This window comes from Pezoporus wallicus, unplaced genomic scaffold, assembly GCF_028554395.1.
Source record: "Pezoporus wallicus isolate ANWC-B61680 ecotype Strahan unplaced genomic scaffold, APGP_CSIRO_Pwel_v1 contig_8232, whole genome shotgun sequence".
Taxonomy (NCBI): domain Eukaryota; kingdom Metazoa; phylum Chordata; class Aves; order Psittaciformes; family Psittacidae; genus Pezoporus; species Pezoporus wallicus.
Genome location: NW_026637105.1, coordinates 1,539,244 through 1,565,699, shown reverse-complemented (window position 1 = coordinate 1,565,699; position 26,456 = coordinate 1,539,244). Strand labels below are relative to the sequence as shown.

Below are 26,456 nucleotides of genomic sequence, written 5' to 3'. Positions count from 1 at the left end.
ATGGGGTTTGGGGGACTTTAACCGCATCCAGCTCCAGACCCCTTCCACTGGAGCAGCTTGCTCCAAGCCCGTGTCCAACCTGCCAGGGATGGGGCAGCCACAGCTTCTCTGGGCACCCTGTGCCAGCGCCTCAGCACCCTCACAGGGAAGAGCTTCTGCCTAAGAGCTCATCTCAGTCTCCCCTCGGGCAGGTTAAAGCCATTCCCCTTGGCCTGTCCCTACATCCCTTGTCACCATCATGGGCTTCCTAAGTCTGTGGAGGCAGAGGGAACCTGCGGCCCTCAGAAAACACAACTGGGAATACCCTGAGAAAGAGAAACTGCCATGGGAGTAACAGCTGTCTGCATGGGGACAGGCCACATTCCTTTCTCATTCCTATAAAAGAGAGGTGCAACGTCTCCAGGCAGGCTGTGAGCGTAAGCGGCGCGAACACGCCGGCTCCGAGGTTAATCCTCCTCCTGCGTTCCAAGCTGGATCCTGCTCCTGGGTTTTAGCCATCATCATTCAGAGCGAGCAGGCTCCGCAGGCAGGGGACAGCCTGAGCCTGCGAGCAGCAGCAGAGCCCTTGCACAGGCTCTCTCTTGCGTGATGCATGTTTATGAAGCCTGAAATTGCTTTGGATCTGTGGTTGTGCTGCATCACATTAAGCAGTGCCACACCGAAGTGACAGGGCTGATGCATGATCAGCAGCAGTTTAAGGGGACAGGAACTTGGATCTTTGTGCTGTCAAAATCAGAAGCCCATTGACAGAGCGAGGGGATGATTTCCACCGCCTTCCCAGAAGGTTTGCTTCAGAAAATATGCAAGTCCTGTTTGCTGCCTTAGCTCTGAGCCTCACCATGGTCTGCTCAGGGAGCACATCCCAGGCTGTGGCCTGACACAGACAGTCCAATGGGATCAGGGCATCTTGGGGTACAAGGGTTCCCCAGGCAGTCAAAAGGGCTCTTGAGGCAATGGAGGGGTCCCACAGCATCCCTTGTCACTGCCTCCCCACTCAAATGACTTTGTTCCTGTTTGGAGAACACCAACCCCATCCCCATCAGACACAGGGGCTCTGGCTGAACCAGGGACCGGCTCCGGCTCCAGCTCCAGCTGCCCTCACTTGTGCAGCAGTTTGTAGTAGCAGCTCCTTGGGGGAAAGCGAACGGAGAAGTTTCTTGTGGTCAAACCCGTCATTGCTTCACCTCTTGCTTTTTAAATGGTATTTATTGTCTCCTGGGTTCTGCTGCTTTCACTGCATCCGTGTTAGTGCACCTGAGTCTGGAGCAGTCCCACGCTGACGGGCAGTCTGTGGGGCTTTTAGCTCCATCCCAGGGAACTTTCTTTAACATCCCATCAGTGTTATCTCATTTCTCTTTACTGGTATAAACGTGGAGGCCCTGGACCATGGCAGGGACATTCTCTCCACTGGACTGGTCAGATGAGCAGAAGCATCAATTCTCAAAGCTTTCCCTTTGGGGAAGCACATCTTGTGGGGAAGGGCTCTCCTTGGGGACCTGCTGAGGGCCATCCTGTAGGATCTAAACACTAGGTCATGTGTACTGGTCCTGACTGCCCTGCTTGCTAATACTGTCCCCAAACCAGGACAAATTACATGTCCCAGCCAGCCGTGCTGCTCAACAAGAAGGAATCTATTCTTCTGCATTCTCACGCTGTAACCTCGGAGTGAAAAGCACATAAACCACAGGTCTCTGGGCAGGACCGGTCCGTGAGACAGAGGCAGGAGCTCTCGCATCCCTGGAGGAGCTCAGGCTTGCTCCATCCTCAGCAAGAGCTATTTCAAACCAGGTATTTCTCCCAGGGTGTCTCACGGAAAGAGACTGTCAGAAAGCTGTCTAAATGTGTTAACAACACTGTCAGCGGGGGAGAGGAAAGTGTTATCAGAAATGGTTGCTCTTCAAAGCTAAGTAACTCGGTGATTTTAGGAGGAGTAAAAGATAAGAGATCACACCAGGCGCTGAGGGCTCTTGGAATTTTCTTTCTGAGAATGAAGCTGTTTGTTTTGTTAAAAAGAGGAGCTGGGGAGAAAGGGAAAACCTAAAATACTTGGGCTTTCTTGACTTAGCTTTTCACAACGCTACAAATACTCAGACTGCATCCATCCTGCGCAGCCGCCGCTCGGGATCAGCCGCAGCTCTGGGAAAGGGTTCCTGTCCCATTGACCAGCCTCCCTGCTGGATTCATTCCAAGGGTTTTCCAGCGTTACCACCCGAAGACGGGAGGAGCGTAGCACAGCTTTGATGCAGACAAACCTGGCCATGTTCTGATTGCCATCAGGGGGATTTGGGGTGTTTTGTGGGATCCAGGTTCTACCCTGAACAGCGAGGCTAATGGTCAGAGAATCATAGTTTGGGTCTAGATATAATAGAGAGTTTCAGGTGCTTGCTTTGGATTCTCATTTGGAATGTTTAAACCTCCCCACCTCAGCAGTAACGTCAGTGGTCATCAAATAAAACAGCATAAAATATGAAGGTATGAAGCTGATTCTACTTAGTGTGTTTTCCCATAGGCTGACTGGTATTCCCTGGAGAGCCATTAGCCTGCTCTAAAGGGAAAGAAAAATGAATCATTATTTAACCTGCCTGATGATTTGTATTTAAAATCCAAGGAGTCAGATGTAATAACAGGCAACTCCACCAAAAGTACTTACAATAAGGGATAACAAATGATAACATCCAAGCCCATCCTGCCTTGAGGAGATACTGACAGTTTGTGCTGAGGCATCTCCTACAAGCTGACTCCCTGACCTGGACCCCATTGCACTAAAGCCATACAAACCTGGCCTAAAAAGAAGGTTTTCAGGGTAAAACACATGCAAACAAACTCAACCTGAAGCTGGTAAACCCCAGTGTGTGTTGGAGGTGTGGTGTCGCAGTGGGGAGTCTGTGGGATGTATTGACCGGTCAAGGAAACAGCTCAGTCCTTTCCTGGATAAATCAGGCAGCAAATGCTCTCCTGAACCTCAGGAGGATGTGACAAAGTGTGACAGAGCTCACACAGCCATGTTCTGCCTATCTGCAAAGCTGTGGGAGGTAAGGAGAGAAGGAAAGGGAAGCTGGGACCTGAACAGATGGGGCAATACTGGGAGAAGGTCCTTAGCACCGGCTCCGGTGAGCAGCAGCCGTTCATCTCCAAGAGATCCCAAATAACTGCAAGAATAGGGTAGAGGCAGAAATGGTTCAGAGGCAGAGCAACACTAAAGGACCTTTGGTTTTATTAGATCCCCCTAAACTTGTTTATAGGTAGTATATAAAAGAGGAAAGTGTTGTTGACTTTTTATCGCCCATTGGCTTTCTCTGCTTTTCTAAGCATAAAGTCACAGTGAGGCTCCTGTCACAGGACCCACAGGCAATCACTCTCCTGGGGAGCACAGGGAGAGCCAACCAACCCTATGTGTCCCATTGCATCGCTTCACCCTCCCAGCTGGGGGTTGCAGGGGACGCACAGGGTCCCCCCGGCCCGGCCATCAGCCAGCCCATGTCACATCCCTCAGCCTCCCAATGGCGCAAGCTGATGCTCTCCATCTTGCTCCAATGGAAAAGCTGCACCAATTATTTTCATAATTAGGTGGCTTTTCAAATTAATGCCAGTTCTGCTATGTAATCATGATGAAGATTATGCATTAATCAGCTGTTCCAAGCTGGTTATTAGGCTCTTTAAATAATGATGGGAATGAACATCTCAGAAGGAGAGGCACGCAAGCCAGAGGGATGGCAGAGTGGGATAACCAGGAGCAGGGAGCGGCTGCCGAAGGGATGGGGCTGTGCAGATCTGCCCTCAGGAGCAATCCTCAGCACCACTGGCAACTGCAGTGGACTGTCCCCACGTACCCAGCACCCAGCCATAGAACCAGAGAGACATTACTTCTGCCTGTCTGCTTTCTCATTGCCTGCCACTAAATTCAAGGTATTGGGTGGCTGCACAGAAAATTCTTTTCTGTCCAAAAGCCCATTATATCCAGTTGGATGTCTGCAGTGGGAATTTATTTGGGATCAAACACCAATAATCCACATACCCAGTCCTGTATTCTATCATAATAAGACATGCCCCAAAGCAAGCCTGAAAGCTCTGGCTAGGAGAAAGCCTAATGTCATCTAGTTGATAATCAATGTGCTATGAACCCCGTTATCACTTCAGGATGATGCTAGAAAACAAAATATCCCTTGTTAAAATGTTCTGGATGGTGAAGCTTTGACCAGAAAGATGGGGATGAATCTCATGCTCACTTTAGTTCTGTTTATTGTTTCTGCTATAATACTGTGTATGAATTTTCTCTGCCCTAAGAAACTTAGACTGAGCTACCAGTATGTGCAAACTTGGATATATGGATGAATAATTCAGTGACAATGAGGCACTTGGACCATCCTGCTTGGCTGCTGCCTGCACTGCCAGGCATTCTAGATTGAAAACCTGGTCAGAAGTGATTTGCTGAGGATTGCATGGGAATGAAACCTGTCCTCAGGTTGAGCATTCAGCCTCGTTGTTTTTATTCTTCCCCGTTACCAAAGCTAGCACTGAGATCCGTGTTTTTTCCTACCAGGCACATGCAGTGAACAGCTCAAACGTTTTGGGTGCTTATGAACGTAAATTAACCACCACGATCACTTCACAATGGGGACACAAAGTGTGCAGAGGAAAAGGAAGGAAGTGACTTGCAGAAAAGTCAGAGGCCTCTGCAGCTTCCTTAGCAGCCTGGCTGGGGAAACCTCAAGGCATTGCTAATGTGGTTTGCTCAGCCCATGGCTTGGTCGGGTCCCCAGGGGGATGCACAGAGCATGGCTTGGCTCTTGCCAAATTGGCACTCCTGGCTGACACCAAAGTGTCACCAAAACTACAGATAACACCTTCTGGCTCCTACAGGAAGATCTATGCAGTTGCTGGGAGAACCGAGCAGACATCTGCTGTCTGTAACAAAACATCTTAGGACTACCTTAAATTGAATAGGAAGATTTTCCTTCTGCTAATGAAGCCAGAGACCATCTGTTACCAATTGCACTTGCTTATCTCGCTCATCCGTTAATTATTTTAGTTTACTTTTTAATAAGATAGAGCAAGGTTTGTGTGTCATTCCGTGGTTCTGGAAGGGGCACGGGATGGTGCCTGCATCTCGAGGACAAGGACATGCAATTGCATAACTTATGCCTGCACGGAGTCATTGCAATCAGTGGTTCTCAGTGGGGAGCTGAGGACAAGACTCCCAGACACAGAGCCAAGAAACCCAGTGATGCTGTGACATGAGCTCCTTGTCCTTGGGGAGGTGTAATGGCATTAACAGCTCCTGAACACGGGAAAGCATGCGTTCAAGTTGTGCATTATTGAGCAGATAAGCTTTAGGGGAGGCAAATTCCAAAGTCTCTGCTGGCCTGAATTAAGACGTGGGATAACTAAACATGAGGAACAATAAAACATGCGAAGGGCACTAAAAATGGCACTAAAAATAGCAAGGAGCCGTGTTGCACTGCCTCCTGCATGAGGACTTGGGCAGGGCAGGGCAGCGCCAGCTCTGTACCACTGTAACACCACAGAGCACAAACCTGGAGCATCCCTGCAGCTGAGCAAGAAGCCTGTCCACACTTCCCAAGGCCTGGTCCTAAAGTTTAATGGGAAGCCCCCCGTCTGTCTTATAAGAATTTTCTAAGCCTTTAAATCTGTCCCTTGTTGCCCTATGAAGCTGGTACTCGGAATGCATCCATGGACCAGCATGTAACAAACCCCAAATGTTTGCATGTCTTCATTTCAATCCAGGAAACGTCCTGGAGCAAAACCTTGCTCAGCCTGCAAATGTCGCAGCTCTCTCCAAGAGTTTTCTTGCCCTTGCTATGCAGTGTTATGAATCGCACTTTATGTGGCTGAAAGTTGGGTTTGCCTTGTCTTGCAGGAGGAATCTTCGAGTACGCCGATGGCCCCAATACCCAGGTTATGAGTGCTGAGGAACAAGCCTTCAGATTTTCTGCCAATATCATTAACAGGAACAGAACTCTGTTGCCTAACACAACACTGACCTATGACATTCAGAGGATACACTTCCACGACAGCTTTGAAGCAACCAAGAAAGGTAAGAGCACAGCATGCTCCTCAGCAGCCTTGTGGCCATTAGTTGAGCAGAAAACCAGGCACAGCTTCACCTGAGACCCAGCAGCTCATTTTGTCCTGCTCTACTCGGTGCTCTGGATCAGGAGTCCTCCAGGAGCTGACCTTCCAGGGGCAATTTAATATAAGGGGAACAACTATTCTCTTTTTCCCTCTGCACACCTCCATTCAGTGTTTGCTTCTAATCCTGAGCGAAGGGCTGTAGGCGATGCCTTTATTTGTTCCTGTATCCCCGGCAGTTTTAACATCCACAGCCTAGATATTCTGTTCTCTTCCTGAAAGCCATGTTTTATGCTCAGGTAAGAGCAGCCCACTCAAATTATTGAAGGGGAGGGAAGAAGTGGGACTACACAGCAAAGGCTGTGGGGCTGATGACCTGAAGGCTGAGTGTGCTTCTGTTTGGGGAGAAACAGAACCTGCTGCCAGAGCTCCTGGTTGCAAGAGGGGCATCACAGGGGAGAGGGAATGTTGGAGTTCACTGACCCTGTCTTGGCCCTTTTTAGGATTCATAGAACCCCAGCCTGGTTTGGGTTGGAAGGGCCCTTAAAGCTCCTCCAGCTCCAACCCCTGCCATGGGCAGGGACCCCTTCCACTGGAGCAGCTTGCTCCAAGCCCTGTGTCCAACCTGGCCTCGAACACTGCCAGGGATGGGGCAGCCACAGCTTCTCTGGGCACCCTGTGCCAGCGCCTCAGCACCCTCACAGGGAAGAACTTCTGCCTAAGAGCTCATCTCAGTCTATGAAAAACATTATTTAGTAGGAAAAAATGAAATCAATGGGAAAGCACATTTGTTAGAAGGAATCTGCTCATCTCTGGGTGTTTCCTTGACCCCTCCGGAGGCTCAGCCGTTTCTAACACAGCAGAGCTGTTATCCCCTCCTCTGTGCTTCTAACCACAAGTCCAGACCCCACTGCCTCAATTCCTCCTCTCCCCCTCTCTGCCTCTGGTCACTGCTGTAAGTACCTAACGTCAGTGCTGCTGTTAGTGCCCAGAAGCTTGTCTGTCTGCCCACTGCTCCAGGGGCCAGGCCAGGAGAAGCTTTCTGTGCCCCCACGGATGCTCTGATGCTCACCCCTCCTGCAGAGGTCCCTCGTGCTTTCCTGACAGCATCTCCCCTTCCTTTTCCAGCCTGTGACCAGCTTGCTCTGGGGGTCGTAGCAATATTTGGACCTTCCCAAGGCTCCTGTACCAATGCCGTTCAGTCTATCTGCAATGCCCTGGAAGTCCCCCACATACAGCTTCGATGGAAGCATCACCCTTTGGATAACAAGGACACTTTCTATGTCAACCTTTATCCGGACTATGCTTCCCTTAGCCATGCCATTCTGGACCTCGTGCAGTATTTGAAATGGAGGTCAGCCACTGTGGTTTATGATGACAGCACAGGTAGGTGAAGGAAGGAGCAATCCAGGGCGTTTGTTGTTGTGGGTCTCATTTAGGAACGTTTGGAATGAAACCTTCTAGGAGCAAAATGACGCGCAGCGACGGGCGCATGGGGACGTGCTGGCTCCCAAGCACTCCATCGAGTGTTGCAGAAGGCTCTGGGATCCTTTCTGAAGCTTTCCATTCACAAAGATCTTAGGATGTGGGTAACCCCCAGCACACCCCCGCTGACAAAGGGGAGGATTAACTGTCCTCTTGGGTGATCTGGCTCAGCTCGGCTCTGTTTGCCACCACGGTGCCCATCTATAGAAGCAAAGAGCCTGGTCTGTGGCTCCCACTGAGGGTGCAGTTTCCCACCTAGAAGCAAAAGCAGTTCAGGGAAGTCGCTTTGTTTCCTGGCTCATTCCATAAAGCAGAGCTGACAAAGTTTTGCACATAAAGCGAGCTGCTGATGGTTAAACAAAGCAAAGGGCTGCACAGCACTGCAGAGAAAAAAAAAACCCAGACAAAAGACACATTGGATAGCCTGTCCAACCTAATTCCACTAAACCAAATGGTTTCTTTAGGGGAGGGCTGATGAGAACACAGTTTGACATTCCTGTTTTGCGAATGTGGGTCACAGTATGTTCCCTTCGTGGCATATTCTTAAGTATCTCTTCTATTATGCAGAGGAACATGCTTCTCTTTTCCTCCTCGCAATAGGCATCTGCTTAATTTCTTCGTGCAACATTAGATACCAATAATTCCTGCTCAGCTGCATCCAGCATCACTTTGTACCCTCTGCATAAGAAAGCAATGATTTCTAATGGTAGTAAGGAAGTTACAAGTGATGAACTCTGATATTCGTAAACTAAGCACATGTTATTTTTCCTCTTTTGCTCTTATGCCCAGTAAATACTGCAGATTTTAACTTGTTTTATAGCTGATTATCATCATCAGTCCTTCCTCAAAGGCACATTTGCTTAAGAAAATATGCCATGAACCCAGAGATGCCAAAGGTTAGGACCAATCTGTCGTTCTCCTCTTCCTGCTTCATGCAAAGTCTTCAGCTCTACCATAGCTGGATGCAGGGAGAAACACCAATAAAAGCCATTCTGCCTTAGGACAGCTGCTCTGGGAATATCAGGGGGTTTAATGGCTGATCCATGACAATTTGTCTTGGATACTCCTTTTACAATGGCTGTTTGAGGGAGGGAGGAAAGTCTTGATCACGTTCCATACAGTACTATAGGAAGGAATAACGTGCTGGGATAGCCAGCCTGCAGGGCACGGGCAGCCTCTCCTGTAACACTGTGGGTTTGTCTCTGTGCAACGCTCGAAGGCCTTATCCGGCTGCAGGAGCTCATCATGGCCCCATCGAGGTACAACATCCGGCTCAAGATCCGCCAGCTCCCGCTGGACACGGACGATGCGCGGCCGCTCCTGAAGGAGATGAAGCGGGGCCGGGAATTCCGCATCATCTTCGACTGCAGCCACCTGATGGCAGCTCAGATCCTCAAGCAGGTGAGTGGGGGGCAGAGGGGGAGAGGCAGAAGTGGCACTGAGAGGCCCGTGCTAAGGGTGGTTGTGATGCAGGGAGAGCCCCACTGATAGAGGTGCAGCTTCCCCTCTGCCCGCATCCTCAGCCACACTGAAGGCTACAACACGGACATGCTTCAAGGATGCTACTGGATGGCTACCGGCTGCTTCTGCCACTCTTCGTTTAGCCCTGTGCGAGCTTTTAATGTTTGCAATTTTAAATACCCTCTTTCCCTTCCATGCTGCTCATGTCCCAGGTTGGTGCGTTCATGCAGAGGAGCAGGGCATGAATCCGGTTTCCATCCCTCCTTCCCAGTCCTGCGCCTCGCTGCAAGCAGCCAGGCAGGAACAGCATCCTCAGTCCCTTCACGAGCACCATGTGCAATTCTTGGACTTTAAGCCAGATGTCAGTGATTTTCCATTCATTTGGTCTCTCTCCATTCTCCCCACGTTCCTCCACTGATGTTTTCCATGGGCCAAGCACTTTGCTGCTCCCCCCTGCTCCTCATTTCCAAGTGCCTTTAGGTTTCAGGGTCAATATTGAGGCAGAGGAAAACGCTCTCACAAAGGATGCTAAAAACCAGTCACTGAAAGAAGTGTTGCTCCTATCAGCCCAGCAAGACACTACCACATAGATTAACTAAATCCCCTGAAGGGCTGAGAAAGCAAGCACATGGAAAGAGACTTCTTCTGCAGCCTTCTTGATGCAGAATGAAGGGAAGTGCTCAAAGAAATCAGAAAGCCTGGGAGGGATTATTAAAGCAAGCAATATAAGGGACTCATTGTCTCCTGCCTATTATTTTAACATGCTGCCTGTGTTTGATGCTGTTCACTTATTATGCAGTTTATTATAGTTTATTGTGCCATCTGCTCTGCTCATCGCTGCGAGTGCAGCCTGAGGAAGATGGAGGAGAGGGGGGACTGATGGGGAAGAAGCCTTTCGAAGTCCTTCTGGCTGATTTTGTGTGTGTGGTGGGGTTTCATAGGGCCCAAAGCCATGGATTTCAGCTTAGCATTATTACATCAAGCATCTTTACTAGGGGAGAAAGTGCAAACGTTCCCAGAGCTCAGGAAGCTGCACAAGCCCAAAGCATGCCCTGAGTGGCCCCTGCACACTTACTCCGGTGTGTGGCAACTGGGTGGCTCTGAGCAGGGTCTTGGGTCTCTCCCACTGTTGGCACTCACACGTGTGGAAGAATCAGGAAGCTCAGAAACCTCATCTGTCCCCAGCTTTTCTCCCATAATGAAGAAATGCATGTCTAGAGGTGCCACCTTTGCTTGTGAAACAGCTTTAGGGGACAGAAAGGCTCGGGCAACTACAGCCTGCCTTCACTAGGGTAGCTCTGACTGAGCACGCACCATCGTGCCAGGGCACATCTTGCTCCCAGGCCATTTGAGGTGATTTAAAGCCCATCTTCCCCCAGCACTTCACTGGTAACTGGGCAGGATTTTGAAACTGGAGTAGTAAAAAGCCCCCATGGCTTAGTAATCCATGAATAACAACAGCACAAGAGCTGGCACAAAGACGTACAGATGACATTGCCACACACTGCTCCAGTCTGGGCTCCTTGGCATGACTGAGACATCAAACCATTCAGTGTTCTACCCTCTTGGACAAACAAATCATTGTAAAACCCTATCACAGCGCTAGGCCTGCTCTGAGACCTCCCCATCCCACCCCAGCTTCTCTGGCCTTGCCCAGTTTTGGTCACTTGTTAATGCTTTACATCTGTTCTTTGGCTTCTCGGATTCTCTGTTCTCTTTGGCAGCTGTCTCTGAACAGTTGCTGCATTCTGCAGTGCACAGATGTGCCCGTCTTCACTTTAATGGAGCTCCCATTCTCAGCCCAGAGATTGCCTGTAGTTTATCCACCAGCTTTATCACTTATTCATTTCCCCACAAACCCAGATGTATCCTGCACACAGGCTGTCAGCACTGGGAAGCCAGAGCCTGCTTCTTGCAGCAGGTCTGGACTCTTCATCTACCACTGGAATTGCATCATTTCCTCTCCATTGGTTTCACATCATCCAACTGATGCCGCATGTACTGGTCCCTGCCCCAGCTCTCTGCAGGTCAGGAAGGGGCTACACCATGGCCCCACAGATCCCCACCAGGCATGGGGCGGGGGGGGACAGGATGGCTGCAGGCACAGCTGCTACGCTCTGTAAAAGGTATTTCCAGGCATGAAATGCAGGGTTAAATCCCACTCTGGAGTTACAATATTTAGGCTTGCAAATTAAATCCTTCCCTTTTCCCTTGTTTTTTGACATCTCACTTCTTTTCAAACTGCCACTTCCCTCCTCGGAGCTGAATTCTGCTCCAGTAATTTTAGCATAATCCCAGGGAATCAAACGTTTCCTGGAGCGGCTCGGAGCCACTTTCCTATAGAGGAGACCTTAAAGTGCTCTTGCATGTGCTTTGTCCAGAAACCATGTTCAGAGCCACCATCACAGCCCCAAACCACGGCAATCTCTGTCCTGTAGCCAGCCACTGCCTCCAAGGTGAACTTCAAGGTTCCCCTCCTGTTGCGTGGGGCTTGGTCAAAGTCACCCAGCCAGGTCCCTGCAGCCCTTCATGGTTCTGTGACAACCCTCATGGACCAGGCTGTCCCCCCCAGTGCTCAGCTATGCACATCCCAGCAATCTGCAGCAGCCATCCTTCGTGCTGGGACTGGCACATCTACAGCTTGGGCTGGCCGAGAGGGAGGGATGCACAAACGGAGCTCTACTGCGTGAAGGGACACGGAAGGAGAGGGGATGCCAAGCACCAGAAATACACGTGTGAGGACTACAAAAGCCATTTAAAGACATTTACTGTGTTTCTGGGTCTGCTCCTGTCACGTTAACCAGCTCAGCTCTGTAGAGGTTTGTGTTGCGTGATTGTTGTTGTACTCTTGTATCCACTCTTACTAACCTCCTTTCCCTACTCTCCTCAAGGCCATGGCGATGGGAATGATGACAGAATACTACCACTTCATCTTCACCACTCTGGTAAAGTACCTAATCCATGCAAACACCTTTTATACTTGGCTGCTGAGCTGGATGGAGGCAGTTGGAGCAGCAGGAGCAGGCTGGATGTCCTGTCCTGGGCCTCCTTCATAGGTGTAGGACACTAAAGCGGTGGGATGGGATAGGCAAGGGGAAGGCTCCTCATTCTGAGAGATGTCAGTCCTTCCTTTCCCTGCTTTTGGACTGGCTCCCTCCTTCGGAGCTGCTCCAGCTCTGCAGAGAGGCAGGCTCTGGGTTTATTTCCCCTCCCAGTCATTCTGATGGCGCAGACAGGCTGTGATGGGGCTGAGTTTGGTAAGAACCGGGTAGATGTTTCTGTGGGCTCATCTGGGTCTCCCTTAAGAGCCAGGAGCAGCCCTGCTGTGTCCAATGGCTCAGAACTCAGCCTGAAATTAACTCCACTCTCTTTAACCATGAGCCAGCTCCTCTCTGACTCCAGGAGGCACTGGGGGTTTTTTGCTTCCATTCGGGATGTCATTGTCCAGCAGAGCATAGAATTCGGTGTGATTTTGGAGATCCAGTTTATCTCTTTGCCTTTGGGAACGGAACAGACTAAACCAACCCTCAAAACCTGCAGAATGTATTTCTCAGATGCAAAAGACATTTTAATTACCCCTCTGCCATTATCTATTCCAAGCAGCTTTAAGCATTTCCCAGATAACCTCCTATTAATCAGCCCCAGCTGAGCCTAGAGTACATTTCATGTGTAGGTACAGCCTGGAGGTGGGAAAAGGAGAATTATAATAAATTAATAGATAAGCAATCACAATTAATGCCACTTCCCTGAAATAACAGTTATATCATGGGAAAGATATTTTAATCTGTCATTCCTTAAGGCAATGTTTTCCTAGCTTGCAATGCATGTGCTTCAGCTTCTACAGTACTAGACCCATGGGGTGCTAATGAATTAGTCTATTATGTTATACTGAATGTTTCTAAAAGGTCCCCAGTCAATAGTGAGTACGGTGCATCAACACTTGGCATGAAATGCTTCAACATTTTGCTAGGCAGCAAGACTACAGTTCACTGCCTTCAGCATCAAGAGCACCATCAGCCTGTTCTACCAGAGGAGAAGGAGGAACTCGTCTGAGCCTTTGCCTCCTGCAAGCACAGATTAGAGCCTGTGAAGTCCCCAAGCAGTGAGAACCCCTCCAAACCCAACAGTTATGGGAATGTCTCAGCAGCTTGTAAAAAGGAATCCTTGCAAATACAGGAGTTTCTGCACTGCTGTCACTGATGCTCCCAGATGCAGACAGGCAGGAGCAGGGATCCCTTCCCATGCTTTGAGTCGGCATTGACAACAATCACACACCCAGCCTGACTTCTGATCAGGAGCTAAACCAAACCAGTTTTCCACTGGTGCTGATAATCCTTGGATGGTTTGGGTTGAAGGGACCTTAAAGCTCCTCCAGCTGCAACCCCTGCCACGGGCAGGGACCCCTTCCACTAGAGCAGCTTGCTCCAAGCCCCTGTGTCCAACCTGGCCTTGAGCACTGCCAGGGATGGGGCAGCCACAGCTTCTCTGGGCACCCTGTGCCAGCGCCTCAGCACCCTCACAGGGAAGAGCTTCTGCCTAAGAGCTCATCTCAGTCTCCCCTCGGGCAGGTTAAAGCCATTCCCCTTGGCCTGTCCCTCCATCCCTTCTCCCAAGCCCCTCTCCAGGTTTCCTGCAGCCCCTTCAGGCACTGGAGCTGCTCTCAGGTCTCCCCTTCAGGAGCCTTCTCTTCTCCAGGCTGAACCAGCCCAGCTCTCTCAACCCATCTCCATAGGAGAGCTCTTGCTAAACGCAGTGTACCCGAGGCTTACAACACAACACAAGTGTACTCATGCTTGGGTACATCACAGGGTGTTATTCCAATGTGCCTCCCATTACAGCCAATTCAGCTCCTCCCAGCAACAGCAGTCTTAGCAAAGCCATGGCCAGACAGGGATCCGCAGCAATCCATACCAGGGACATTCCATTATCCATGAGCTGTTTTGCGCAACAGGAGCTTCCACCATGGATGCTCCACGTGGTGAGGATGCAACCTCAGCACCGTGCCTATGGCTGATGAACCAGAGCTGGGGATTTAAACTGGGGAGGAGGATGTGTAAGAAAGGGGAAGAGCCCCACAGAAATACCAAGAGCAAAACTGGTAAAGGGAATAGGATGGAGGGGAGACTTAATGTGCAGTACAGAAAATAATGAGTGAAAGGGAATATAGATGAGGTGGAAAATAGAACCAGATGTTTCAATCTGTGGCTATGCGGGAGCAGAAAACCCAGAAGCAACAGCTATGGCAATGCCCCCCCACACCTCCCCACGTTCTGACACTCAGCTTGTTCTGAACTGTCCTCTGATTCCAGGATGGGGTTGCAGCTGGGGTTTAAAGTGGAACCAAGAGGAGATCTGCAGTGAGGTTGGATTTTATAGGAGCTTGGGGAAATGAAGGGTCAGGATGGGGAGGGCACCCGATTGTCCACAGCAAACAGGCAAACTGAGGAGTCCCACCGAAAGTTATGAACCCTGAGAAAATCAACCTGTTCCAGTGGGTGAGGCCCAGGAGCACTGCACAGCCTCACATCCAGTGACACCAGCATCTGTCTGGAGTTAAACAACTGGATGTGCCCTTAGCTGCTGTACGGCATTTAAAAGTCAACATCCTGGCCTGGGTTTCGCCATGCCCTTTAACAAAGTGTGGACGTTTGTACTTGCAGTTTTTCAGGGGGAAAAAGCCCACAACCAGACAGCAAAACCCCTGAACTGTGTTGTGGGTGTGATTAATGGCTGGGGCCATGGCTGCACCTGCAGATTAAACCATAGCATCCATCAGCAGCACGCTTGGAGGGGGCAAAGTCAGAGGCCAGGGCTCAAGGAAAAGATCAAACTCCAAAGCTTATTAAAGCAAAACAGCTCTAAGAATTCCTTGCTGTCCCATTGAGAGTGACCGAGTGCTGCGTTTGTGATGCTCTGCTGAGAGCAGTGCGGTTTAGGACCGGTGCTTTTCCCGCTCCCCCGTGGGCAGAGCAGAGCTTGCTGCTGATGGACACCAAATCTGGGTGAACCTGCAGCGTGGCTGTGTCCCACCAGCGCAGCCACCTTATACCCAACAGCCACAGGCACGGAACCCCATGCTCTATTTAAACTCATTTGATAGCCCCCTGTGAGAACAACGAGCATCATTCCCATATTCACCCCCTACCCTCTACCACAGTGGCACTTTTCCTCCTCCTCATATTTTTACTACCATTGATCACTTGCAGGATTCCTTCAGGATAAGCTCTGATTAAATACATCCCATCCAACAAATGCTTCCCACTAAGGAATCCCCCTCCCAATGCCATTCTCTCCCACATCTAGCCACGATGCCCCTCAGGTCAGCTGCCCTGGGTTCTTACACCTGCAGCATTCCCTTGCCATGCTCTTTACCCCCAGACTACTCAGACAAGCTGCTGGGCATTGATATTAATCCCTGAACTGAAGTTAATATTTAGACGTGCAGCAGAGCCAAGAGATGCATTAAAGAAGCGCACTCCCAGAGGCCTCCCAATGCCTGTCTCCTGCTGCCTGCCAAGTGATGCTCGTGGGCTGGCTGCCAGCAGGACTGGGGGGTTTACATCGGATAAAGGGCACTCTCATTCATTTGCAGACTGTGTAGGCCGGTCGGAATGTCAAGAAACGCGTCTCAGTTCCCCTTTGATAGCCGTCTGCAAATTGGCATTCTGCAGTCAGAGCTCCTCCGTCATCTGCAGCACCCTGTGGGCTTCAGCACTCACAGCAAATCCTCCATGAAAGAGCCCCAGGGAGCTTCAGATACAAAACTCTGCCTGGTTCCCCCCATCCTTGATCACAAGCCGTTTTTTCACCGTTACAGAGAGTGAGCCTGGGTTTCTCCCCACAATTCACTCGCCTTTTTTAAGCACAGAATGAGCTCTTGGCAGGAGTTTCCTGCTGCTGTGGGTGGGTGAACCTGCACATAACGACACCCAGATTCCACTAACACCTACAAGTCTCTGCAAGCTGAGAGCAACAGACAGGATAATCCACCCCATTCCTGAGGGCACTGCCCTGCCTCCTGCCTTCTGTGGGCTCTGCCTTTGCGCTTCCAACCCAGACATTGACCATGCAGAAAAGACAAACCAAACAAAGCTAAACCAAATGTTTAAACTGGTTTCTCTCTTTTAAGGATCTTTATGCATTAGACCTAGAACCATATCGCTACTCGGGAGTGAACCTGACCGGCTTCCGGATCCTCAACGTGGAGAACCCGCACGTGTCCTCCATCGTCGAGAAGTGGTCCATGGAGCGGCTGCAGTCAGCGCCCAAGGCGGAGCTGGGGCTGCTCGATGGCGTGATGATGGTATGAGCAGTTCAAATACAGCACGGGTGAAGCCTGGGAAGCAGACTGGAGGGGTAGGGAAGGCAGGGGCAACACTGAGGAGCAGAAATGCTCCCATCCCATTAGAGGAGCCAAGCAGCCTTCCCTGCAGGGATATGCAGGGCTCCATCATCGCTCCCTGTGGTCCCCACGAGCAGTCTGGACCAGTCAATTCGCTGAGATTGATGCAGGGAGGACGAGCCAAGGCTCTGCCCAGAGTTGGGCTTTGCAGCATCTTTGATGACTCCTTTTAGGGCCTGATGGCAGCTCTGCTCTGCTGAGTTACTGCTCGGCAGGTACAGCACCTGCTCTCCCATCTGTCTTCCCTGCGAGGCTGTCTCCGACCCCTGCAACTGCTGACTGGCTCCTTCCTTCCCTCTCCCTTTAGATCTGCCAGCACCAACCCACAAGTGGCAAAGCCTCCCAGACTTTCACCTTGAAATGGCTCCTCGTATCCTTCCTGTTCTTTCTTTGTCTTAGAGGAGATCTCCACCATTCTCCTTTAGCCACCTTCTTCCCCACAGCGCTGCCCACAACTGCAGCATCCTATTGCCTCCAACAGGGCTGAGTTCCCCTCATCACCGCCGGGTCTTCTCCCATTCCCCCCTTTTCTTCTTCAGAGGGGATCCTGCCTTTTGTTTGTGTTTGGTTCAATCCCAGTGAGACCCTGATCTCAGCTGGGCACTGCAGTATGTAATTCACCATGAAATTGCTTGGACATAAGCTTGCACCTCCTCTTCCCCAACCCCAAACTTACAAACCCCATCCTTGTTGCAGTAAATCCAAGCCCATGGGATGCAGGTCGGTGCCTGCTCTTCATGCTCTGGTGCTGAGGGAAGGCAAGGTCATAGGGATGGCCGCCAACACCGGAGGATTTTCTTTGTGACCACGTCCTGTTAGACATTTGCATCAGACTTTGCAGCATGATTTTGTTTGATCATGTTTTATGAGGCCACTGCTACGCTCGCATCTGGTTTGTAGCTTTGTGAAGCCAGCAAATAATGGATTTTCACTAGGAGGTCTAAGCATTCTGGAGTGAGAAATAAATCCAGTTCTCTTGATCGGTGTTTGGAGGTGAGATGGCGAATCTCAAATTAAATCTAAACCCATCACATTATATGGAAGGGAAAAAGAGAGTTCTCCCTAGTTCCAGTCACTGGAGTGCAGGATGATGTTACAGAACCTCCTGATTCCGGTGATAGTTTGGGTCATTTTGGAAAATTCCATGCCCACAGACAAGCCATTTAGCTTCTCTGTTTCCTATTTCCCCATGTCTAAAGTAGTGTGGATAATAGGCTCTCACAGAGGCTTTCTTTACACTCAGACAAAAAAGACTAAACACCAAAATCCTGTTACTATCTCCTACCTTCAGAAATCACTGCCTTCCTCGACATTACAGCAGCAAATGTGCTAGAAATAACCAGAACAGATACACAGAGACACATGACATTTTCACAACCTCTGATTTTAAGACAGAGCTATGATCTTTTAGTCTGAGGAGCCACATAACAGAAAAACACATTTGCCTTGTGCAGAGCTACGTGTTTTGAGGACATGTTTTGCATGAGATGTCAGCTGTTTCCACAAGTCTCGTGTTAAAGCACACACATTTACAGCCATCTCATAATCATAGAATGCGTTGGGTTGGAAGGGACCTTAGAGATCATCTAGATCCCAGTGGAGCTGCTATTAGACACCAGGAGGTGGGATGCTCAGCATCCCACCCTCTGGTCCACTGAGTGTTGGGCTGGGGGTAACTCAAAGGGGGTCCCTGCAGCTCCTCCTGCGACACACCACAGACCCCCCCCCCCATTGCTTTGCTGCCCGACTGCCTCCTCGCTCTGGAACCCCAATGCTGTTCCCCTTCACTTTAGACAGACGCTGCCCTGTTGTACGACGCCGTGCACGTGGTCTCCGTGTGCTACCAGCGCGCGCCGCAGATGACGGTGAACTCCCTGCAGTGCCACCGGCACAAAGCCTGGCGGTTCGGCGGCCGCTTCATGAATTTCATCAAAGAGGTAAAACCGTGATTTAACAGCTCCAATTGCTTCCCACTAACACCAAGCAGCCCCGGCAGGAGCAGTGCAGGTGCTCGGCGCGCGGGTTCGGAGGCTTGGCACGTCCAGAGCACAGGGAGGTTTGGCAGCTCTAAGGTTACAAACATCCTCCCCCTGCCTGGGCAGGTACAAGTGGGTGGAAGCACGGGCAGACACCAGCCTGCAGGGTGCACCCAGGAAGGAGAAATCCTGTCTTTGCCTTCAAAATAACACCCGTGCAGCCACCCCAAAGCACCTGAACCAAGCTGAAATCTCCCATGCTGTCTCTAAGACTCGCCCTGGCCTCTTCCAGCTGGACCGCTCTCTTTCAGAGCCCGTTTCTTAGCAGAGCAATAGCCTTTTGCCTTTTACAGGAACATTTGCTTGGGGTCCACAAAGGGCACTCAGCGCTGCTCAATCCCAGTGGCAAAGCTGGCAGCGCTGTGCATCTCTGCCTGATCAACGGCTTTGGCAGAGCGGTGGATTTAGCAAGCAGGGAGCCAGGGGAGCAAGGAAGCAGCTTTATTCCCTCTCTGTTTCCAGTCATTATCATTGCTCTCTGTTCAGTCCATCTAATTGTTTGCTTGCATCTGGCTTAAGTACACAAGCTGACTCAGAGCACGGGTGCCCATGAGCAGTGAGCTCGCCCAGGGAGTGCAGCACAGGGGGGCTGCGGTGAGAGGTGAACGGCCCCCCATAAGGGCCCTTGAGGATGCACCCCTGCACTCGTAGCCCTGGTTTTGCTTTCTGAGGAGCCCTCACATAAGGAAAAACAAAGGCAGAGCTGCAGGGAGGTATTGCAAACCCTTATTTACCCTAAGGCTCTTTCAAACTTCTGTGCCCGTGGCTTTACACATGACAAGTTATGAGTCAGGCTGCAGTGCTGGATAGATGCTGGACCATGATTAGGCCACATTTAAAAGGCTGGTATAAAATCCCCTATACTTTTTAAACAGAAGAGTTGTTACCCACGACTTGTGCTGTGGTAGCACCCACAGACCCAGTGCCTCCTGAACACCAGCACATAGGGGCAGGGAGAGCCCACCCCGGGTGCCGCACGGAGCACGCAGACATACAGGAGGAGGAAGGATGAATGATTCCCATTGCAGAGAGAGAATGAACTTGCTTCCTAATAGGCACTGAAGATGGTATCTCTCCCTTCTCTGCCTCTCTGCCTCCTTTCTCCTGTTTTGTTCCCGGCTGCACAGAGCCGCTCCAGCTGCCTGCCAAAAGAGAGTGTAAATAATTTGTTTGGTTGGCTCCTGTTGCAAATTACCCTGAGCCTCACACTCCAGTGCCTGCCTGTTGTTTCCCTCCCTGGCACCGTGTCAGCGCCTTGCAGGGATAAGCTTCCTCCCCGTTGTAATCAGAACACACAGTAATTGCTCTCTCTAAACTCCTGTAAAGACAAAGCGCAGCACAGAGCGATGTCTCACCGCAGCCACCTGCACCCCCAGCCCTGGGCTCCCCAGCATCACCCCTCTTTGTGCATGCATAGGTCGTGGTCCCACTGTACCGGATCATAGAATCCCAGACTGGTTTGGGGTGGAAGGGACCTTAAAGCTCATCCAGTTCCAAGGGACACCTTCCACTAGAAGTGTGTCCAGGCTGCTCACTCCCACTGTGAATCCCTGCTTGTTCCCACCTGCCAAGGGGCTGGGACAGTGGCCCTGCCACCCCGAAGAGCCATGGCAATGCCGTGCAGCCGATGGATGCTCTCGCTCCATCAGCACATGGCTGTGGCTGCTCCGGTGGGGAGCATTAAACACTCCGTGCTTTCCCTGCTTCCCAAGTGGCTCCACAGGCAAAGCACCTGCATGGCAAAATGAGCAAAACAGCCCAGCCTTCCCCAAAACTCAGCGGTGAGGAGGCTGGGAGGAGGCTGTCATTACTCCTCAGGAATTAATGAGGAAGAGCCACAGGAGTGTATTTATATGCCAGTCATTCCCCCCTGAGAATACATTACACCACTTCCATCGCACTGGGATCTTTCAAGCTCCCCCACCCATAAAGGAAACACATTCATCAGCAAGGAGCATGCATTGAACTGCTGTGGGGAAGGAGCCCAAATCCCAGCTCTCCACTGCTGTGATTGCAAAACAGTAAACCAAGCCTGGCACTCTTATGGGAGCATCCTCCTTGGGGCAGATGGTTGTAGCACATCCCAGCACTGCCTCTGGGCAGAGCAGGCATCATATACCACACTGTCCCTTAGCACCAGCTCTGCCAGCACAGCTGCTGCCTGGTATCTGGGGGCTCTTTCACCTTCTCAATCAGAGAGATTAGTTCTGGTGATGCTGCAAAGTGTACAGTGGGAAAGAAACAGAATCATAGAATAATTATGGCTGAATCCAATGTAGACATCTTTATCCCCAGTTCCAGCTCAGAGCAGGACTGGCTCCCAAGACAGACCAATATCTCCAGGAACGGGGCTTCCCCAGCCCCAGCAGGCACTTGCCCTGTACTTACAGCACCAAGACCTGAGCCAGGGATGCAGACACAGCACACACCCACCAGATTCCCACTCCTGCTGCAAAACAGACAAGCTCTTGGCCTCTTGTGCTCCACTTCCTACCTGAAAGGAGGCAGGGAAGTGTTCAGGACATTTTAGCCTCCACACACCTTGGAAGCATCAGCAGATTCATGCACAGAAAGGGTTATTTATGAACTTGTCCCAGACCCAGGCTCCCTGCAGCCAGGCATTTATCAGTACTACAAGGATAAAGGCAGCACACAAGGATGCCATGATAAATGCAAGCAGGTTTCTACTGAGTCATCGTGTCCTGCACCAGCTGGGGAACACAAAAGGTCCAAACAAAACCTCTAGCAAGGACTGCAAGAGAGTGAGGAAAACCTCACTCCGTCTGCAGCTGAACAGCGATGGGGTGATTATTAATGATGCTCCTTAGGGAAGAAGAACCAGCGTAAGAACTAGTTAAAAGAGCATCCAGTGGAGGGCAAAAGACTCTTTATGATACCAAGTAACAGCCCTACTCCTCCTTTCTCGCCCCTCCACAGGCCCAATGGGAAGGATTAACGGGACGAATTGTCTTCAACAAAACGAGTGGTTTGAGGACAGATTTTGACTTGGATATCATCAGCCTCAAAGAAGATGGCCTTGAAAAGGTAGGCAGGGTTTGTCTGATCTACCTGCGTATGGCTTAGTCTGATGTTCAGGCAGCAAAGGGCTGGTGCTTGTATTGTTTCCAGGTTGGCTGTGTGTAGAAGGCTGTTTGCTTTGTGGGGTTTCTCAGATCCTTTGCCATGCCTCAACCGTGACTCACCACCCCAAGCCAGGCGTGGGATTACAGTGAGGAGCTGCAAGAGCCCTGCGGCACTTTGCTGGGATAGTGGGAGCAGAAGAAACTTCCTGAGCAGCCATTAACCAGTCCTTGCCCAGACCAAAGGGGCAGGAACAAAGCCCTTCCCATTGCTGGGCTTGCTTAAAAACGCTGATGTTTCCCTGGGGAGGCAACAGCTCTTGAAAGCATCATCTGAGTGTAATTTCCCACAACAAAAATCGCCTGAGGCTTGGAAATGGCCCCAGCTTATTGCAGCCTGGGTTTTGCAGGAGGATGCTGTGGGTGGCTCTGTTGATTTCTTCCCTGTGTTATCTAAGGGACAATAACAGAAATATCAAAGTGTGTTGTTTCCTGCCAGGCTGGAGGGGTCTCATTCAGTCTCCACGTTGGCCTGGCCACCCAGGGGTGACACTGCACAAAGGCTGCAGCCACTGATCCCTCTCATGAGCGCAGATCTCCCCTGGGCACAGAGATACAACGCTGATGTGCACATCTCCTTCTCAGGTGTTCAAGGGGATTTCATTCCCTTTCCTTCAATTCCATTCAAAAAGGCACTATGCAAAGCGCTGGAGCTCTTAGAACACAGGCTCCAAGGTGAGATGGGCTTGTTTAAGGCAAAAGAGAGCAGCGAGTGGCTTGCAGTGAGGAGTGGATGTAACCAGGCTCCTCCAAATAACAGCACCGAGGACTCCTGAAGCTTGACCCCTTCAAAGTCATTCTGAGTCATAGAAACATAGAACCACAGCATGGTTTGTGTTGAAGGGACCTTAAATCTTCTCCAGCCCCAGCCCCTCCCACGGGCAGGGACCCCTTCCATAGGGCAGCTGCCAGGGATGGGGCAGCCACAGCTTCTCTGGGCACCCTGTGCCAGCGCCTCAGCACCCTCCCAGGGAAGAGCTTGTGCCTAAGAGCTCATTGCAGTCTCCCCTCGGGCAGGTTAAAGCCATTCCCCTTGGCCTGTCCCTACATCCCTTGTCCCAAGCCCCTCTCCAGGTTTCCTGCAGCCCCTTCAGGCACTGGAGCTGCTCTCAGGTCTCCCCTTCAGGAGCCTTCTCTTCTCCAGGCTGAGCCAGCCCAGCTCTGAGGGACTCCCCACTCTGCTAAGGGTTCTTGTAGATTTATAGGAGCAACTTTGCTACCGGGCAGTGAATCCCCTTCTGGAGCAGAATCTACCTTACCACATGCCTGAGGTGCCTGCTGGCAGCCGGGGATGAGCGCTGAGTCCTGCAGCCTTTGGGAGCAAACAGCTTGGCTTCCCCATCCCCCTGTTTTACAGCTTGTTTTGCCTTGGCTTTGGAATAAATCCTTGCCACGCTTTCACACCACAGCAATAGCTCTTTGCTTCCTGTGAGGAATCTCAAGGTCACCCCAGCACTCGCTCTCCTGGGGGGTATTTTTTGGTGTCAAATACAGTATAAAGCAGACATTCCAAATCAACGCGATGACCTCCAATCTCAGCTGCCATCAAGTGAGATGGAGGCAGGAGAGGAGCAGGGGAAGAGGCCACCATCTCACGAGCACTGAGCAGGAGATGATGCTTGTATCCTGGCTTCTCTTTTTGAACATCATATTTTGCCTATAGTCTAAACCCAAAATTCCACCGCATCTATTTGGAGCGCAGTAGCTCCGATGGGCTGTGCTGGTACCCTAAGAGAAACCTTCTTGAGTATCAGACACCATATGAATCTCAATGTTTAAGTACAACCACAATATCCATCCAACTAATCCTCCTCAGGTGTACTGGAGAACACAGCTCTGTACTGCTGTGGTGTCACACAAAGCCCACAGGAAGCCACCAAACCTCAATGCACGCTCTCTACAGCCGCCCAGCTTTTTGTCTCCAGCAATCCAGAGATTTCACAGCTCCCACTGTTATCATCTCAAAGCTTCTTGTCAGCTCTGGAGGGCTTTGGGAGCATCCGTGTCAGATCTCGGTGGAAGCTGGATGCTGGCAGTAGTTAATCCCAAATAACCAACCGTCAAACCACAAACAAATCCCACGCGCATTGTGCATTATGTAGAAGAGCTCGTGTTTGTTGAGCTTTAGGATTGAACTCCTGATCCTTATACCTCCTGGATGTTCCAGGGATTACAGGAGTATTAACCAAACTTAATTATGTGTAGTTGGACTATCTGACTTGCACAGGCCTCTTAACGTGTATTTGGCCTTTTTTTCTTTCCCTTTTTGACTATTTCAAACTGATTCATTCAGTTTTAAGTGCCACGTATTCAATTTCCCTGCAGAAACCCGAGCGCTGTGAGCTGAACCGCGCCGGCAGCGCTCCCACAGGGGCCTCTCAGCCCCTATTCCCTTTCCCCGTGCGCAATCATCGTCTTTTGACACTGCAGCTGGGGTGTGATGGAAGGAGATGCGGGGATGGCTCAGGGTTCACCTGAAATATTTAAAGCCTTTCACCAAGTTCATGGAAACTCCTGTAGAATTTATGATGGTTTTTTTTGCCAGGCAGCGCTGCTCATTACAAAGTCTCTTTTTGGGGCTGCAGGGAAACCTCACGCTGCTGAAGAGGTTGAAGAATCTTCAAAACAGCAATAAATAAACTATCAGTGGCTCCTGGAGGGTTCGAGCCTTTGGTTTCTCTCTGAAACCGCCTCACAGTTTGACCCTACAGATGGATCGTTCTGTTCCCATTTCCATGCAGGGGTTGTTTTCTCTCACTCCTTCCCAGGCTACGCAGCCACCGTGCTCTGGTTCCAGGTAGAAATCCCCCATCCTCCAGCATTCCTGATGCTTTATCTCACCGTCACAGTCCTTTAGCCAGTCCTGCCTTCAAAGTTTGTTCTAAAGCCTCCATAGCCCTGTGGGGATCAAGGTAACAGGCTTAGAGCTGGCCAGATGACTTCTTGTAAATAGGAACATGTTTTGCTATTTCTGGATAAAAAGGCTTCTTCAAAGTCCACCAATTTATTAAAACTGACAGCTCGAGAACAAGAGAACACCTCAAATTGATGAGGAACCGTGTGCCTGTGCCCGAGCATGTCTGCTGCTATTCCCTCCTCCAGGACCAAGACCTCCCATTGTGATGGATGTCCCTCAAAGGGATGTGTTAGAGATATCCATCTGGTTTGCCACAGCACAGAGGGCAGGAATGGTCCCTACGTGGGGTTTGCAGAGCTGGTCAAGGTCATTTTTAATTCTCCTCACCAATATAGTTGGGTGGAAATAAAACAGAAATAAAATGGCCTCAGATTTGATTTTTTTCCCTTTTGTTCTGCTTTATCCTTGCCCAGAGCTGACTCCTCAGCATGGTTGGGTTGTTTGCTCTACACAAACCCTTTGTGAATTGATTATTCACCCCCTAAATTCCAGCCACAGAACCCCAGCCTGGTTTGGGTTGGAAGGGACCTTAAAGCTCCTCCAGTTCCAACCCCTGCCACGGGCAGGGACACCTTCCACTGGAGCAGCTTGCTCCAAGCCCCTGTGTCCAGCCTGGCCTTAAATCATGGGCAGTCATGGCCTTTTCTCATACATCAGAATGTGGCACAGGGGCTGTTGATTATCCATGTGCAGTGGGGTAACCTGCAACTAAAGGGTTAAGGCAAATCTCCTGTTTAGGTGAAACAAGATGATCATCTCAGGTTTGCTCCCATCTGCTGTAGATGGTAGAAGCAAGCTCCGTTTCCAGGCCAGCAGGATGATGACAGCGTCCTCATCCATGCTGAGGAGTGCTCGCCGGGCGCTCACAGTCCATTTATTGCTTCATTTCAGGTTGGAGCGTGGAGCCCTTCCAATGGTTTGAACATCACAGAAATCTCCAAAGGACGAGGCCCTAATGTCACAGACTCGCTGAGCAACAGATCCCTCATCGTCACCACGGTCCTGGTAGGACACCGCAAGCCTGTCTTTATTCCTTTCCCCCCCGACCCTCAGGGATATCCGATCTCTCTGCAAATTCCTGGGGTGTGATAATCACTGCAGCTCAAAGGCCATGGCCTAATGCAAAACCATGGAGCCAGGGGGAGCCCTGTCAACCGTCTGCCTTTGGTGGGCTCTTTGAGGCAGGATTTTCACCTCGTACTCTGTGACGATGTACAAACTGCATCATGTACAAGGGTGGTATCAGTTCCTATTGACTGTGCCCCTCCTTGGGCTTGCACAGGGGGTATCTCCTGTAAATGGAAATGTACTGAGATCCCAGTTCCTGCCATAACTCCATTTTCATACACTGGCTTCTAAACTAAACATAAAATACACCCCTAAATGTTATTTGCATTTGCAACACCCCTTTGTACCTTTGCACTGCTGTAAATGGCCATAGAAAAGGCAGAGAAGGAATCTTTCAAAAGAAAAGCATGAAAGGTTATTTCTTCCCCTTTTGCTCATATTGCAGTGACTTGTTGGAAGAGAAATATTACCCCAGCAGCCAGCACCACGCTCCCCAAGCAATATGGGAACTGTGAAGTTATGAAATTGAGGGCACCTTCACTGAGAAATCGATTAGCAAACCGAGAGAGCTCGTGAATTGGATGTCTGGCCATTTTCAGTAATAAATTGTGAAATAGGCCGTGAATAAGTGGTTCATAGAGTTCAGAATTACCCCCTAGGAAATGCTGGAGACCTGGAGATACATTACTGAAGCGAATGGAGTCCTAATGTTCAGTGCTTCGGCTGTTAAATATGTATGTAATCCCTACAGCGCTTCCCCACATTAATAGTGCTTTATGGCAGCTCTAGAGCTGGTGTGTTTGTATCAAGATCCATAGATTGAGCTGATTCATAAACAAAGCACTAATTCCAGTGAG

The 26,456-nt window shown here is 50.4% G+C and overlaps 1 protein-coding gene across 1 annotated transcript in view; it reads left to right on the top strand.

Annotated features, from left to right (window-relative positions):
• GRIK3 (glutamate ionotropic receptor kainate type subunit 3) overlaps positions 1-26,456 on the top strand; it is a 101,194-nt gene that overhangs the window by 50,018 nt on the left and 24,720 nt on the right. Inside the window, exons 2-9 of the mRNA XM_057403513.1 lie at positions 5,879-6,055; positions 7,219-7,476; positions 8,795-8,976; positions 11,928-11,981; positions 16,166-16,339; positions 18,232-18,375; positions 21,412-21,519; positions 25,423-25,536. Of these exons, the coding sequence (XP_057259496.1) occupies positions 5,879-6,055; positions 7,219-7,476; positions 8,795-8,976; positions 11,928-11,981; positions 16,166-16,339; positions 18,232-18,375; positions 21,412-21,519; positions 25,423-25,536 (1,211 nt within the window). The remainder of the gene's footprint in view (positions 1-5,878; positions 6,056-7,218; positions 7,477-8,794; positions 8,977-11,927; positions 11,982-16,165; positions 16,340-18,231; positions 18,376-21,411; positions 21,520-25,422; positions 25,537-26,456) is intronic.